This window comes from Hordeum vulgare, chromosome 4H (assembly GCF_904849725.1).
Source record: "Hordeum vulgare subsp. vulgare chromosome 4H, MorexV3_pseudomolecules_assembly, whole genome shotgun sequence".
In the NCBI taxonomy this organism is placed as follows: Eukaryota; Viridiplantae; Streptophyta; class Magnoliopsida; order Poales; family Poaceae; genus Hordeum; species Hordeum vulgare.
The window spans coordinates 591,575,197-591,589,661 of NC_058521.1; the positions used below are offsets into that span (position 1 = coordinate 591,575,197).

The 14,465-nt window shown below is 43.7% G+C and overlaps 1 protein-coding gene across 4 annotated transcripts; it reads right to left on the reverse strand.

The window, feature by feature from the left end:
* Nucleotides 1–5,589: 5,589 nt before the first annotated feature.
* LOC123449835 lies at nt 5,590–14,465 on the reverse strand. Of its 4 annotated transcripts, none has more exons than XM_045127178.1 (10): nt 14,288–14,465; nt 12,350–14,110; nt 12,117–12,254; nt 8,629–8,703; nt 8,349–8,390; nt 8,148–8,237; nt 7,977–8,060; nt 7,777–7,869; nt 7,390–7,469; nt 5,590–7,314 (listed from the first exon to the last, which is right to left on the reverse strand). In XM_045127178.1, exons 2-10 carry the CDS (start codon nt 13,991–13,993, stop codon nt 5,952–5,954), a joined length of 3,609 nt encoding a protein of 1,202 aa, XP_044983113.1. In that variant the 5' UTR covers nt 13,994–14,110; nt 14,288–14,465; the 3' UTR covers nt 5,590–5,951. The 4 variants fall into 4 exon arrangements, with proteins under 4 accessions (XP_044983113.1, XP_044983109.1, XP_044983111.1 ...); XM_045127174.1 differs by having other exon boundaries at nt 7,956–8,060; XM_045127176.1 differs by having other exon boundaries at nt 7,956–8,060; nt 14,329–14,427.

Genomic DNA, 14,465 nt, shown 5'->3' on the forward strand with positions numbered 1-14,465 from the left:
ACATCTCTAGGCGAAGGAAATCTCATCACAAACATGTTTGGACCAATCGACCTAGCAGAGGATCTCCAGTTTGTGTTAATATACGCATTGAAAAACTCCTCCAACTGCCTCCCAGACGCTTGTCCCTCCAACACAGAAATGACAATGAATCTATTCCTATATGTGGTTTGATTAGGTGTGCTATGATTATATATATATAGAAAAACCTTTTCCCTCTAGCCTGGAAACCACACATCGGAGCCACACATTTTCAAGGAAGAACCGTATTGCACATAAAGGCTAGGTGACCATGGTTACCACATCTACCACAGATAGCACGCGGACAATATGCAGGCAAGTGTCCCGTATCCTTGCAGGTGATGCAAACCTCAGCACCTCCCACTAGTGGGGAGGTGTTCCTCTTGCCGGGGGTGGGACGATGACGCTCTTGAGCGCTCCTTGACAAAGATCTTGTCGGCCACCCGCGGCACCGCCAGACACGGTGTTGTTGCTGTTGTCGCCCCACTTCTCAGATCTCTTAAGAATTCACAAGAAGAACGTGCACGCCTCTTTCTCAACGGCCACAAACGACTTGGCCACCAGCTAGCATGCAGCTAATAATAAACCGATGCATGCACTAACTAACTCGCCTAATTCTCTTGGTCATCTAGCGTCAGTCGTCTCCAGCTCCTCGTGCATCTCGCCGCATCACAGGACAGTGCCGTATCGCACGGCACCAGCATCAGCCCCACCACACCGCATCTTACGGTCGTCGGGCATCTCACTCCCTTCAGCGCTACAGCCAAGACTTCGCCAGAGTACAACTCACTAAGGGCATGTACAATGATTGTTATTTTAAGTCTTACATGTAATTTAGAGATGATAAAAAAATATTTTATAATGGGTCATCTCTTAGCCTTATCTTCAATAACTATTTATTTCTAAAAATTTAGTGAGACATATTGTGTTAAGAGGTCACCTTTTGTTCTCTCTTAAATAAGAGAAGACAAACTTTTCGGTAAGAAATATTGTGTTAAGAGGTCATCTATATGAGTTTGTGTGTCAAAAACCATGTCATTCCTGATATTCCATATAGACCAAAGTAAAGCACATACTTCTATACGAATATGTCTCGCGGTATTTATCTAAACTTCAATTTGCCAAATTCCAAATAACGTATCAATATTATCTGAAGGTATGATAGTAAAGGCTATATGAACGGATTGCCATAAATTTTGGCTAGCGAACATTCGAAAAACATGTGTTTGATAGTCTCATTATGATCACACAAGCTACATTTTCTACTACCCTTCCGATTACGCTTTGCCTAATTATCCTTGGTAAGAAAAACCTCCTTGTGAACAAACCACATGAGGACTTTGATTCGCAAGGGTACTTTGACCTTCCAAATATGTATCGATCTGGGGATTGGTCTAGAATCAATAAGGTTCAAATACATCTATTTCACTGAAAAGATGACATTCATGGTTAACTTCCAATGAAGCCTATCAGACTCATCTCATAAATGAACATGCATCAGCCTTCTGACTAGGTGTAGCCATGCCTCCCATCGATGACCGACCAAAGCTCGCCGGAATTTTATATTTAGAGGATTAGACTGTAGTATTATGGCAACGTAAGCCTCCTTACGCTGCACAATTTAATGAAGATATGGATATTGTGTGGCTAGAGGCGTCTCCCCCAACCATGTATCCTCCCAGAATCTCATCGACTCACCATTTCCAATGATAAATTTAGCTCTATGGAAGAAGGTTGCTTTCATTCTCATCAAAAATTTCCAAAAGGGTGAATCATTGGGTGTGACTGTGGCCTGGGTCAAGGTCTTAAACTATAAGTACTTATTGCGCAAAAATTGTACCCACATGCCTTCAGTATCCACAGACAGTCTGAAAAACCATTCACTGAGCAGACATCTGTTCTTTACCTCTAAGTTCTCAATCCCCAGACCGCCCCGGTCCTTAGGCCTACAATAATATCCCATCTAGTAAGCATATACTTCCTCTTAACTTCAACACTCTGCCAAAAAAGCGGGATTGATAGAAGTACAATCTCTTGCGTACCCCTACAGATATCTCAAAGAAGGACACAAGGAACATTGGCATACACGTGAGAACTGAGTTAATCAGTATTAGTTGTCCTCCGTAAGACAAAAGCTTGCCCTACCAGCAGCTTAGTTTTTTCTCAAAACGATCCTCAATACACTGCCACTCTTTGTTGGATAGTTTGCGATGTGAATTGGTATGCCTAGATAGCTGAACGGTAGGCTGCCTAGTTCACATCCGAATAATTGTTATGAGCGTCTTGCTCATCTTTGGCTCTCCCAAAACAGAACAATTCAGTCTTATGAAAATTAATTTTCAATCCCGACAACTGTTCGAATAAGCAAAGGACAAGTTTCATATTCCTCGCCTTTGTTAAATCATGTTCCATAAACAAAATAGTATCATCTGCGTATTGTAGTATATAGACACACCACCGCCCACTAGATGTGGTACAAGTCTTCCTACCTAGCCTTCCTATTTGGCCCTTCCTATCATAATTGCCAACATATCGGCAACTACCTTAAATAGGATAGGGGACATGTGGTCTCCCTGTCGAAGACCTTTACGAGTTTGGAAATAATGACCTATGTCACCATTAAGTTTAATTACAATGCTCTTTAACAAAAAAATCAACGTGCTTCCTCCATATGTCGTCAAACCCCTTCATACGTAAAGCTTGAAATAAGAACGGCCATTTAACTTCATCATACGCTTTCTCTAAGTCCTCCTTGAAGATAACCCCATCAAGTTTCTTTGGGTGCATTTCGTGTAAGGTCTCATGTAAGACAACCACACCCTCTAGTATGTTTCTGCCCGGCATGAAAGTCGTCTGACTTAGTTGCACCACAACATGTGCAATCCGCATCAATCTATTTGTCCCAACCTTAGTAAATATTTTGAAACTCACATTAGGTAGGCAAATAGGACGGAATTGTTTAATGCGCACCACCCCCTCCTTCTTTGGCAACAACGTAATTGTCCCAAAGTTTAGGTGAAAGAGTTGTAGGTGGCCATTAAACAAATCATGGAACATCGGAAGTAAGCCATCTTTAATAATGCGCCGGCATCTTTTATAGAACTCAGTCGGAAACCCATCCCGGCATGGCACCTTATTATTCTTCATTTGTGTTATAGCCTCAAACACCTCTTTCTTCATGAATGGTGCGGACAAAATCTCATTCTCCTCTGTCCCGAGTTGAGGAATATCTCCGACCATCTGCTCATCCATGGACACAAAATTGTCCTCGGGAGCCCGAAAAAGTTGTTTATAGTATTCAAAGATATACAACTTTAGGTTATCATGTCCTACAACTGTACCCTCATCTTGCTTAAGCTGGAAGATTTTTTTATTTCTCTATTTTCCATTAGCAATCATATGGAAAAAATTATGTGTTGTCATCCCCCTCTACTACCTGTCGCACTTTAGCTCTAAGTGTCCATTTCAACTCCTCTTCTGTGAGAAGTTGTTTGAGATTTTGCGGTGTCTCCGTTTTAGATGCCCTATCATTCACATCTAACAAGGAGCATTCGATCGGCTTTTATGTCTAGCTCGTTTATAAGGTTGAGAAACCTTTCTTTTTTCACCTTATAAATTCTGCTCTGATTCCTAGCCCAACCCCTTAGAAACTGCCTCAAGTGCCTAATCTTATTTTTCCATCTATCCACATTCGATCTCCCCCTGTGGCCCTAGCCCATTCTCTAGCTATGATTTCCATGAATCCCTCTCTCTCAAACCATGCTAACTTGAAAGAAAAAGTTCTTGTTACCCACGTGTGTTGCTTCCCCTGAATCAACAAGTAATGGGGTAAGATCGGAAATCGCTCTCTGCAATGCTCGAACTGTCACCAGAGGGAATTTCTGCTCCCATTCCACATTAGTGATAATTCGATCCAACTTCTCAAAAGTTGGATTGTGCAGTGTGTTTGCCCAAGTAAATTCTGCTTGGGAATTCTATCTCTCCTAGTCTGATCTGTCTTCTAAGGATTGATCTGTACTATACCAACCCAACTTGTCAGGTATAGTGCTACTTCTGCCCAGGTACAGTGGTGACCTAGAGCAGGGCTACAGCAGGGACGACGGCGACCCACCGAGCGACGACGACGGCGACTACACAACCTTCTACAAGCTCCTCGGCATGAACTAAGCTCTAAGCGACAACGGCGTAATTTTTTGAAGTTTTTATGTATGTTTTAAGTTTGTATAAGTATGAATGAAATTGTCTATATTTCGTCCAAATTGAGTAATTTCCGCCGAATTTGGGCAGAATTTCAGTTTGAAATCAACGACTCGGGGCGAACTTGGGGCGGCGGCTGGGAACCCGAGCATTCCCACAGCAAAAATATCGATGGTTAGCCCCCAGGAGGCGATATTTCAAACCTTGGGGGCGAACGGCTAGAGATGCCCTTAACATATGCACAGGCTATCAATACGTTTGTTCTAATGCAAAAAACAATGGTAGCAACCAGAGGGCAACCATCTAATACTACTTGGCACAACCAGAGTCAGGTCAAAGCACATCCATATCAAAATTTATACATCATAGTGCCATATACTTGGCACAACAAACGCTCAATCAACACATCATACATCTACAGCACCTCATAGCATCAAGATGAAGACGTCATAAATGAAAAATTGCAAAGAATAAAGGAGCTCACCTTGCTGGACGAGCTCATGCTCCGGGTGAAGGCCACGGACTAGGGGGAGGGCAGGGGTGGGGTCTGTCAGTCGGAGTGGACTGGCGTTGACCGGAGTAGGACGACAGTCGGAGTGGGATGGTGGCCTGCCCGACCGACAATGTTGCTGGAGACTGGGGTGGAAGGGGTGCAATGGAGGGAGATGGGGCCCTACCCGAAGGCAATATCATCGAAGTAGCCGCGCCGAGGAGCACAGGAGCCGGGGACGTGCGGCCCGGGGGGCTGGGAGGAACCATAGCCTTCCTGTCGAAGTGAGATTGAGGGCGATCGAGTGGAAAGGTCGAGCTGTCGCGAGTGCGAGTGGGTCCGCTTTTCGGGGCTGGTTGGACGCGGGCCTAGGCGCGATGGTAGTTTTGATGTAAATATGACCAAATAATAGGTGCAATTCGCTATGACCCTTCGGTTTTAAGTGAAAAGCTGCGGGAAGCCGGGAGAATATCAGGTGCTCCGGTAGCACATCATCTTAGGTGCTCCCGATGCATTTCGACCGTTGGATCGTCATCCAACGGGCAGCATTCTCGGAATGTGGACCCAAGCATCATTTCGAAAATGTTTGGGGGTTTTCTGCAAAACTTGCATTGAACAAATGTTGTCCATCTCATCCACGATCCAACGGCCGATGTGCACCGGGAGCACCTCACGATGAAATAAAAAACACACAAAACTAATCTCGTGCATGGGGGTGAGACTATGGAAGTCGGCAATGCATAGAGATCCACATTTCGCAAATTTAATACAAATGGCAAATATGAAGTTCCACCTGTTCTACTACCAATTATGGATGCATCATGCCTAAAATGGTGAATGAAAATTACCATTTTGAATGATATGATCGTTGAACAAAATGGGGAGACAGTATAAGTGTTTGTATATAATAAAAGAGCCTCACACCCACCCATGGAACCCAAATCAACAGCAAAGATTACAAGTGTATATTCTGGTACTTTCCCCTCACTGCAAAAATACAGGTATCAAATTCACAACAAAAATGTTATAGGCCAGTGGTTATCCCACTGTCTTCAGCCCAAAAGTGCTTCTGCTATGGGTCTCCTACTAGATTACCTCCCAACTAACGGTACATCATCTTGATCCGAAGCTACTTGACTGACGCATCCAAAAGATCAAAACTACAAGACCTGTCCTATGTGTTTCTGTTACATACGCAAGCATCAGGTATCATCAGAACATGGGGATCTCATCGTCACGGCGGAAATCACCTCGGGTACCTCTGCAAGTAGAGATCATGCGGGGCATATCCAGCAGACACGGTCCTGTCGCCGAAGCTGCGTCCATGTAAGGAATGTGCGGCCAGGCATGCAGCCTCCTTCCGCATGAACTCCACCAGTATAGAGCCAGCTTCCGGCACGATGGTGTCTGAAACCAGAGAATCGTCTCTGGTCGGAGCATCGTCTCTGGTGTCAGCCACAGGTAGTTTTTCTGCACCGCTTTCACTCACATCATCAGTGCTTTGTTGCTCATTCTCAGTTTCGGATCTCCCCGCCACATCTCCAGGTGTAGTAGAACCACAGGTCTCCAAAGTTGTTGGGCCTGCATGTCCTTCTCCTAAACTATCTTCACCCACTGCAGCAGCATCTTGATCAGTTTGTGTAGAATCCATATGATCGGCCTTCGTTTGTTGATCCAATATGGGGTCAGCAGCTCTAGCTTGGACGTTGCCCACTGCAGTAGCATCTTGATCAGTTTGTGTAGAATCCATATGATCGGCCTCTGTTTGTTGATCCAATATGGGGTCAGCAGCTCTAGCTTGGACGTTGCCCACTGCAGTAGCATCTTGATCAGCCTGCATAGAATCCATATGATCAGCCTCCACTTGTTGATCCAATGTGGGGTCAGCAGCTCTAGCTTGGATGTCGCCCACTGCAGTAGCATCTTGATCAGCCTGCACAGAATCCATATGATCAGCCTCCGTTTGTTGATCTACTGTGGGGTCAGCAGCTCTAGCTTGGATGTCACCCACTGCAGTAGCATCTTGATCAGCCTGTGTAGAATCCATATGATCGGCCTCCGTTTGTTGATCCACTGTTGGGTCAGCAGCTCTACCATGGATGTCAACCACTGCAATGGCATCTTGATCAGCCTGTATAGAATCAATATGATCGGCCTCCGTTTGTTGATCCACTGTGGAGCAAGCAGCTCTAGCATGGATGTCACCCACTGCAGTAGCATCTTGATCAACCTGCATAGCATCCATATGATCGGACTCCATTTGTCGATCCATTGTGAGGCCAGCAGCTCTAGCATGGCTGTCATCTAGGTCGGTATACTGATCTGCCGCTGCAGGCAGATCAAACTCACGAAGTGTGTCAGGCTCTTTGTGATCCTGGAACGCAGAAATACCATCGACACCTGTAATTTCCCTAGGATTGGAAGGAACTACTATGCTCCTGCTTGGTAAAGAGCAATCTGTTCCAGTCTCCGCACAGTTATCATTGGTACGACATTCAGGGGGCTCAAGCTTTACTGGTTCATCTTTGGGCTCAACTAGGACATCCTCAGTAATGCTGTCACTGCTAGCGGGATACTCTACAATATTTATGGATTTGACTGCTCCAAACCTGCCAATCTCGTGCATAATGTAAGCTATACTAGCCACAACAATGAGTAAAGCATGAAGTAACAGAATGTTATACCTTGCACACTCCATGCGTACGTCTTCCAATATTTCCTCCAGCTCAGGTTTTGAAAGTGCCAAAAACTCTTCTCGGTCAAACTACATAAATAGCACGTTCATCAACACTTGACAAGTGTACAAACTTCAGAATGTGAAAAGGGTTTGATACTTGTGTTTTATAACTACAACAATACCACAGATTGGTGAGAGGACAGAATACTGCTGTATCATTTTAACCATTCATGGCATGATGAATAGCTCGTAGGTGTTAACAAATTTTTTGGTTGGTAATGATAACGGCAGTGTCAATCTAGTAGGGAGAAAAATAGGTAACCAATGGTTTTGATGTGAAAATAATTAATTTTTACAGAAACCATAATGAAGCAGGGACAAAACTGTGGCATACCACATTTTTTAGCTGCAGGACATTTGTTGGTTCTTCAAGAAGCGCTTTAGCACTATCAGGAATACCATAAAATGCGGAAGCTTCATTGCGAACCTGGAATTCAATGGAGCAGCATGACTCAATACAAATACTGAAATGGATACATGACACTACATGAATGGGCATGAAAATGGTTGCACCTCGAGAGGATTGGGAAAAACCTGAACAGCAGTCAGGATGCACCCGCCAAGCTTCATACCGTTGAGGCCAGCACATGCCTTGTTTGTAACGGAGTGATCAATATACTGTTCCACCAAATTTGTCACAGATAAGTATGCTGATTTTATATTCATATCACAAGCCTTAGTTTGGATGTAACACGAGTTCCATACCTCAAGAAATGCACATCGCCCACCAAGGTCCTCACTACAAACAAAGTGGTATGCAGCTAACTTGCCAAATGAACTAACAATTTCCACGAGCTGAAAGAAGAGTGGGAAAGGCATACTAAATGTCAGGAACGTATACTTCAACGGCCGGCTCTTTGCAGAGCCACATATGACGGACATATACTGATGACACAATTGTATTACCATCTCAGATGAAAGAACACCAGAAATACCAGCAATGAAAATCTGCAAAATTACAAGGTGAGACCAACACATGAGAAGGTAAATAATTATTGGTCGAATCTTCTTGCTCAACGAATTTGAACCACCACCCCAATTTTATCATATATCTGGGGATGGGAGTATGATATCGACAAGGAAAAATTTGTGAAAACATTTTGGCCACATTTCTCTTTGTAAATACAATCGCTCAGATTCTAGTAAGTTGAAAACAGAAAGAAGCATCTCTAACTTTGCAAGTTACCTTGTGTGGTGAATCTGCAACAACATCAGATGTTTCTTTAATACCTTCTTCCACGGGCTTCTTTTGAGCAACATGCTGCAGAGAACAAACGGTGTGTCACAACATTAAAAGTGCAATAAACAAAGGTTTCAGAAACCATAATCTACTTCAAAGCTGTAGAAATCATATACAATAGACAATTCACATTAAAAAACACGATAGTAAAAACACAGCAGTTTGTAGCATGCAAATAAAACACAGATGTGGTTTCGCATTAAATACTCTTGGGGCCGCTTTATGTAAGAGAGTGATGTTTTGCATTCAGCGATATAATTCTGCTGTCCAGTTCAACAAGACGGACTTAACTTGTGGGCCAACCGATATATATAATTTTCTCAAATATGTTAAGTTTCATGCACTAGCCAACGCAACCAAAAGTCGAAACTAATGGAAAGAGCTAGACAATCCACATATACACTTCAACACCCCCTCTCACGTGTGACACGGAAAGTCAACACGTGGACAGACTCAGAGGTATGGCTCAAGAGGCCTATACGTGGACAAATACGGGGCGACGGCAATTTTTGAATAAACTGCGAAAGGCAGGACAACTCAAAACCTTAGGCCCTGATACCATGTTAAGCTTCATGCACTAGCCAACACAACCAAAAGTCCGAACTGATGGAAAGAGCTAGACAATCCACATATACACTATAACAAAATATACTGAATGAAGCCTAAAAATTATTAATAATGTCTTTAACACAAAGCTGCTAAAAGTATGCCAGCAATAGTTTTGGACAGGAAAGCAGAAACTCACATTATAAAACAATTAGTGTTAATCAAGTTTGGCTCCTTCGTACGTTAGGTGGCAAACATATCGCCAAATGAGTAGATAACAATGACATCATTGACATCATGGACAGTTAAGGGTGACTGATAATAATACTAGGGGTAATTTGCCCTTTCCAATACTCAAATAGGTCAAATGGTGCAAACAGCAAGTATACCAAAGCATGTCCATGCAGAAAACTTAGAAATGTGAATATAACGGTAAGTATTAAACTTTAAAGACATCTTAATTCATAAGCATACTATAAAAGTGCAGTTGAAAACAAGATTAACCGAATCACCAAAATCACCAGTGCGGCTATAACATCAAAATCACACTGGATGCAGGTTAAATTCCATCAAACAAATGTTCTGACATCTTACTATAGAGTTTTCTAACAATGAGACGGCTAAAACAGAATTTATAAATAAGGGGATTGTGGCATATTTAATCCCTTTAGTTGCCTCCGGGTCCTGGGCTCACCTTGATCCTTGTATTCTACATAGGCCAAATAGACCGGTTTCTTATTGACTTGGGTATATTTGATCCTTCTATAACTCATAGTCCTTAGAGGTCATATTCACCTACTTGTATCCCCCCCCCACACACACACACATTAGGTGTGGTTGATGCTGAAATCAAGTCGTTGTCCAAACATTGTTTTTTCTATAGTTTTGTTCATGTTAGTCGTAGTGCAAATAAGGTGTCTCACTTTTTGGCAAGATTGAGTGAGCTCTCTGATCGTTGGTCTACCGACTTTGTGTTCCTGGATGTATCCAGTATGTTGTCAGCTTAATCGTTGTTATAAATAAAGAGCTGCCTTAATCTAAAAAAACAAAAACAGTGGTACAAACACAGAGTTATTGGATCCTTTTGAGTTACTGGGTCCTTTTGAGAGTAATAAAGATTCCAAACTAAACCCGACAAAGTAGAGGGGCTAAATATTTTATCATCTGGTCCAGGAAATATGCTGAGCAGGAACATGGTATGGTGAACAAGAGCAGAGTAAATTTAAATGTCACGCTAAACTATATGCAGAGTAATTAAAAAAATGACAGCTCATGATACCACAATCCGTTCATATTGTCATGAATTAAGATCATAAATATTTGGAACCAAGATTGGATGATTATGATTAACAATCATCATGCTCAAATCTTCACTAATAATATATTTACTTGAACCATGTTGTACAAACTGTCTTCCTATTTTTCCGTGAACTGACCACCATAGGCATTCTGCCAGCATTGTAATCAGCAACCAATGAATTTTGGAAGAAGTGGCAGTCATAGAATACAGGCACTATATCTGGAAGCCTGCTTTACAATTCCTTTGCTTCACGATCCTGAACGTGAATTATGACACACCCAATTAAAATACCCTATTTAAGAGATTCCAACATGCCCATCAGACAAAAACTTCCCGAAGGATACAAATATATGCGATGAGTAAATCCAAACCAGCAACTATAAATATTTTTTGCACCATGAATATATATCTGAAATAACTACTCTCAGCTACTTTGCATACAAAAGATACAAGAAAACATGCATATCTAAGGGTTAAACATGCGAATAGAAATGAACATGACACTCAATAACCATATTAATCAGCAAATCTTACTTGGAATAGTTGATAAGAGCACTGGATCAAGAGTTCACCATAACAACATTAATCATAGCGCTGATAATACACAAACTATGGACAAGGCACTACAATGTTGAAAATGCAAAAACTGAAAGCAAAGAGGAACTATGACATCATAATGTTTTTGCTATGATTTCATTACTGAGCCATTTGGTGGTTAGACAGCTTTGAGTGATAGAATGTATGAGGACCAAAGAGCTTCTTCCCTATGAAACCATACCATTTAGTACAACGGTGGTGCTTGAAATGCCAGTGCTTAGCAGTTAAAGAAGGTATCCAAGCATAGAATGGAAAGAACATGTGCAAGTTGAGGCAAGTCATTTAGCTGAAAAATAAACTCCATACATGCAGGAAGCTTCTGAAATATTACGAACTGCAAACAACTAAAGGAAACAGATATGGCATGTATTGAATATAAACTAGGAGAAATATGAGGCGCGTAGAAGATTTGATGATAAACTAAGTCAAGCAATCAGTAGCCTGCCATATGAGAGAGAGTAGAAATCAGGAACATCAACATTAACACCTAATCATTTACATGCAGAATGAAATGCTCAATCCAAAGTTCGTAGTTCATGCAACACAAACAAGAAAATACAGAACTACAGTGGAACAACAACGCTGGTCTTCTATCCTAAAAATGTGTACGGTATGTTATACCGTACATAACCAGATTCATAGTTGCGCTTTAGAACACCACACAGGTCCAGTATGAAGACAGGTTACTAATAAATCGTAATATTGTTAAGATGTTTCTTCAGCCCACACGACAGTACATTAAAGGATAAATGAATTACTGAAAGGTAACCTAGAACAGAAGCAATAAATGCCTTGTGAAGTCGAAATTCTCTAAACTAATAGGTTCCGAATGGAAGAGGGAAATGAAACAGCTGACAAATTCTTGCAGCGGATAACACTTGAAAAAATTAAAATTGAGAATCATCTAGATCAAACCAACACCCAAGCAATTAATGGAAATGGTAAAACCATCAATTGAGAACAAGAGATGCGAAAGGGATGGAGATCTTACTGCCATTTCAATATATTCTTTGGGACGTCTAATTTTCAGAGTAGACCCATTGAAAGATCTTCCATCGAAAGAAAGAGCTGCTGTAGCATCCTCTGGTGTAAGAAATTCAACAAATGCCTGGCGTTTTTCCTTGTTTATCTGCATTGAAGGAACATAGGATGTGGATAAATGATGCGAAGAAAATGGGGCAAAGTAATATGAACAACCAACGGGCGAGGTGGCAGATCACTCACCGTACAACTGAGGCATGGTTGTTTAGACCTCTGGATACGGTTAATATCACCCGTTGACAGCAAGAAGTCGTTCAAGCAACCAATCAACGCATCCTCTGAAGCTGAACTAGCTAAATTCTCAATGTGCAACCTCCTAAGTGGGCGTGTTGCTTGCGTTAGCTGGACAGAATCAACAGACGAACTATTCCCTGACAATATAGTATCAAGTGCAGTAGCAGGGTTCTGCTTTGGTGCGCTAAAACTGACTGAAACAGAAGAGGTTTGACTAACAATTGGCTGCAAATTGGTGAAGAAAATAGATTGGTCTGCTGCTGCAGGAGGCTGATCCCACGTGACTGGTTTCTTTTCTGATGATCGAATGACTGGTGGAGTAATCGTGGTACTCAATTGTTCGTCTTGTGGCACTGTTTTCCTTTTCCTTGGTGAGTAGCCACCAAGCCGACTTTCATATCTCTGGTAAGACCCACCACCTTGCCCAACGTTATCAGATGTTCTGTGCCTATCGTTTTCAGCATACTTCCTTCCAGGAGGATAATTGCCATGATCGTGTCCATGGTAGCTACGCCTTTGTTCCCTTGGGGATAGTGAGAGAGATCTGTCACGCCTTCCTTGATCATGATCCCTGCTTCTTGACCTTCTCCTTTTTAACCTGGGCTCTTCATGGTATGGTTTCCCGTACTCTCTCCTTGCATCATTTCTGTCATAGTGTTTGGAAACTTGGGATCGCGCAGAATCATGTTTCTTCAGCACAGGTCGATCAACATATGAAGTCTTTTCATCATCAAAACCATGGATTTTCCTTTTTGCTTCATTCCGGAGCTTGTCGCTCCTCTCCATGATAGAAGATCTTGTTGTATCACCATTTCTTGCTCTGATCTCACCATGGTTTCCATCTTTGCTTTCAGCAGGCCGGCCTCTCATGCTTGTGATATGTTTATGCGACTTATGAGCATCTTTGTCTCTGCCAGCTGACTGGCTGTCATCTCTCCCTGAGGACCTCTCATTTTTGGAGCCCTTCTTTGCTGCATCCCTTTGGTCATCCTTCCTTGAAACCTTTGGTGTATCTTTCAAGTCATCCACCTTAGAACCATCTTTTGGCCTATCTTTCAAGTTTTCCTTCTTGGAAACCTCCCTTGGTGCATCTCTAATGATCTCCTTTTTGGAACTCTCCTTAAATCCATGTCTCACATCATCCTTCTTGGGGTCTTCCCTTGATGCATCCCTAATGGTCTCCATTTTCGAACCATCCTTAGACGCACGCCTCACATCATCCTTCTTGGACTCCTCCCGTGGCGCATCCCTAATGCCCTCCTTTCTGGAACCCTCCTTAGACGTGCGCCGCACATCATCCTTCTTGGGGTCCTCCCTTGGCGCATCTCTCACGCTCTCCTTTCTGGAACCCTCGGCGGGTACATCCTTGAGATTCTTTCCGCTCTTGCGCCCTCTTCCCGGTTCCGAGTGACTAGGTTTACCCTTATCATTGTCCTGGAGTTCTTCCCTGGCCTTCCTAGCTTCCGCGGCGGCCTTCTTAGCTTCCGCGAGGGCCTTCTTCTCCCGCCGCAGCAAGATCTCGTGGATGCTCAGAGGCCTCGTGCGGGCGGCCGACTCGGAGCCCTTTTCGCCCTGCTGCGCTCTGCTGCTCATCCTGCCCCTCGGACCAGCAGCCTCGTCAGAAACAGCGAGATCCTAGATCACCGGGAGCATAATCGCAGGACCGAGGGGGCGCGGAGAGCGGTCGGCGCCACCACGCGGGTCTCCTCCCTGCAAATCGCACCAGCGGGGATGTCAGAATGGCGCGAGATGGCCGCGCGGGGTCCGCCCCGAGCTCTGCCCTAGCAGCGGACACGGGAGCGGGAGGTCCGCGTCGCGTCGAGCGTCGAAAGCGGGCGCCCTAACTTACGGGGAGGGGGGAATCTGTGAGGGGCGGGCGGAAGCAACCTGGGGGAGCGGCGAATCGGGGCGGGGCGGGCGGAAGCAACCTGGGGGAGCGGCGAATCGGGGCGGGCCGGTGGCGGGGGCGGCGGCGAGGAAGCGGGACTCCGGCGGTGGCGGTGGTTGGCTCGCCGGGGTGGTGGATGCGGCCTGCAGGGATTGGGGTTTTGGATGATCTGTCTCC

Bases quoted from the DNA above. Each gene is read 5' to 3' on its own strand.
- LOC123449835 (XM_045127174.1), bottom strand. From the start codon at position 13,993: ATGAGCAGCAGAGCGCAGCAGGGCGAAAAGGGCTCCGAGTCGGCCGCC. The intron at 8,391-8,628 runs GTAACTTGCAAA...GTAATTTTGCAG, and splicing joins TTGCAGATTCACCACACAAG to ATTTTCATTGCTGGTATTTC. The intron at 7,870-7,955 runs GTGCAACCATTT...ATTGAATTCCAG, and splicing joins TTTTTCCCAATCCTCTCGAG to GTTCGCAATGAAGCTTCCGC.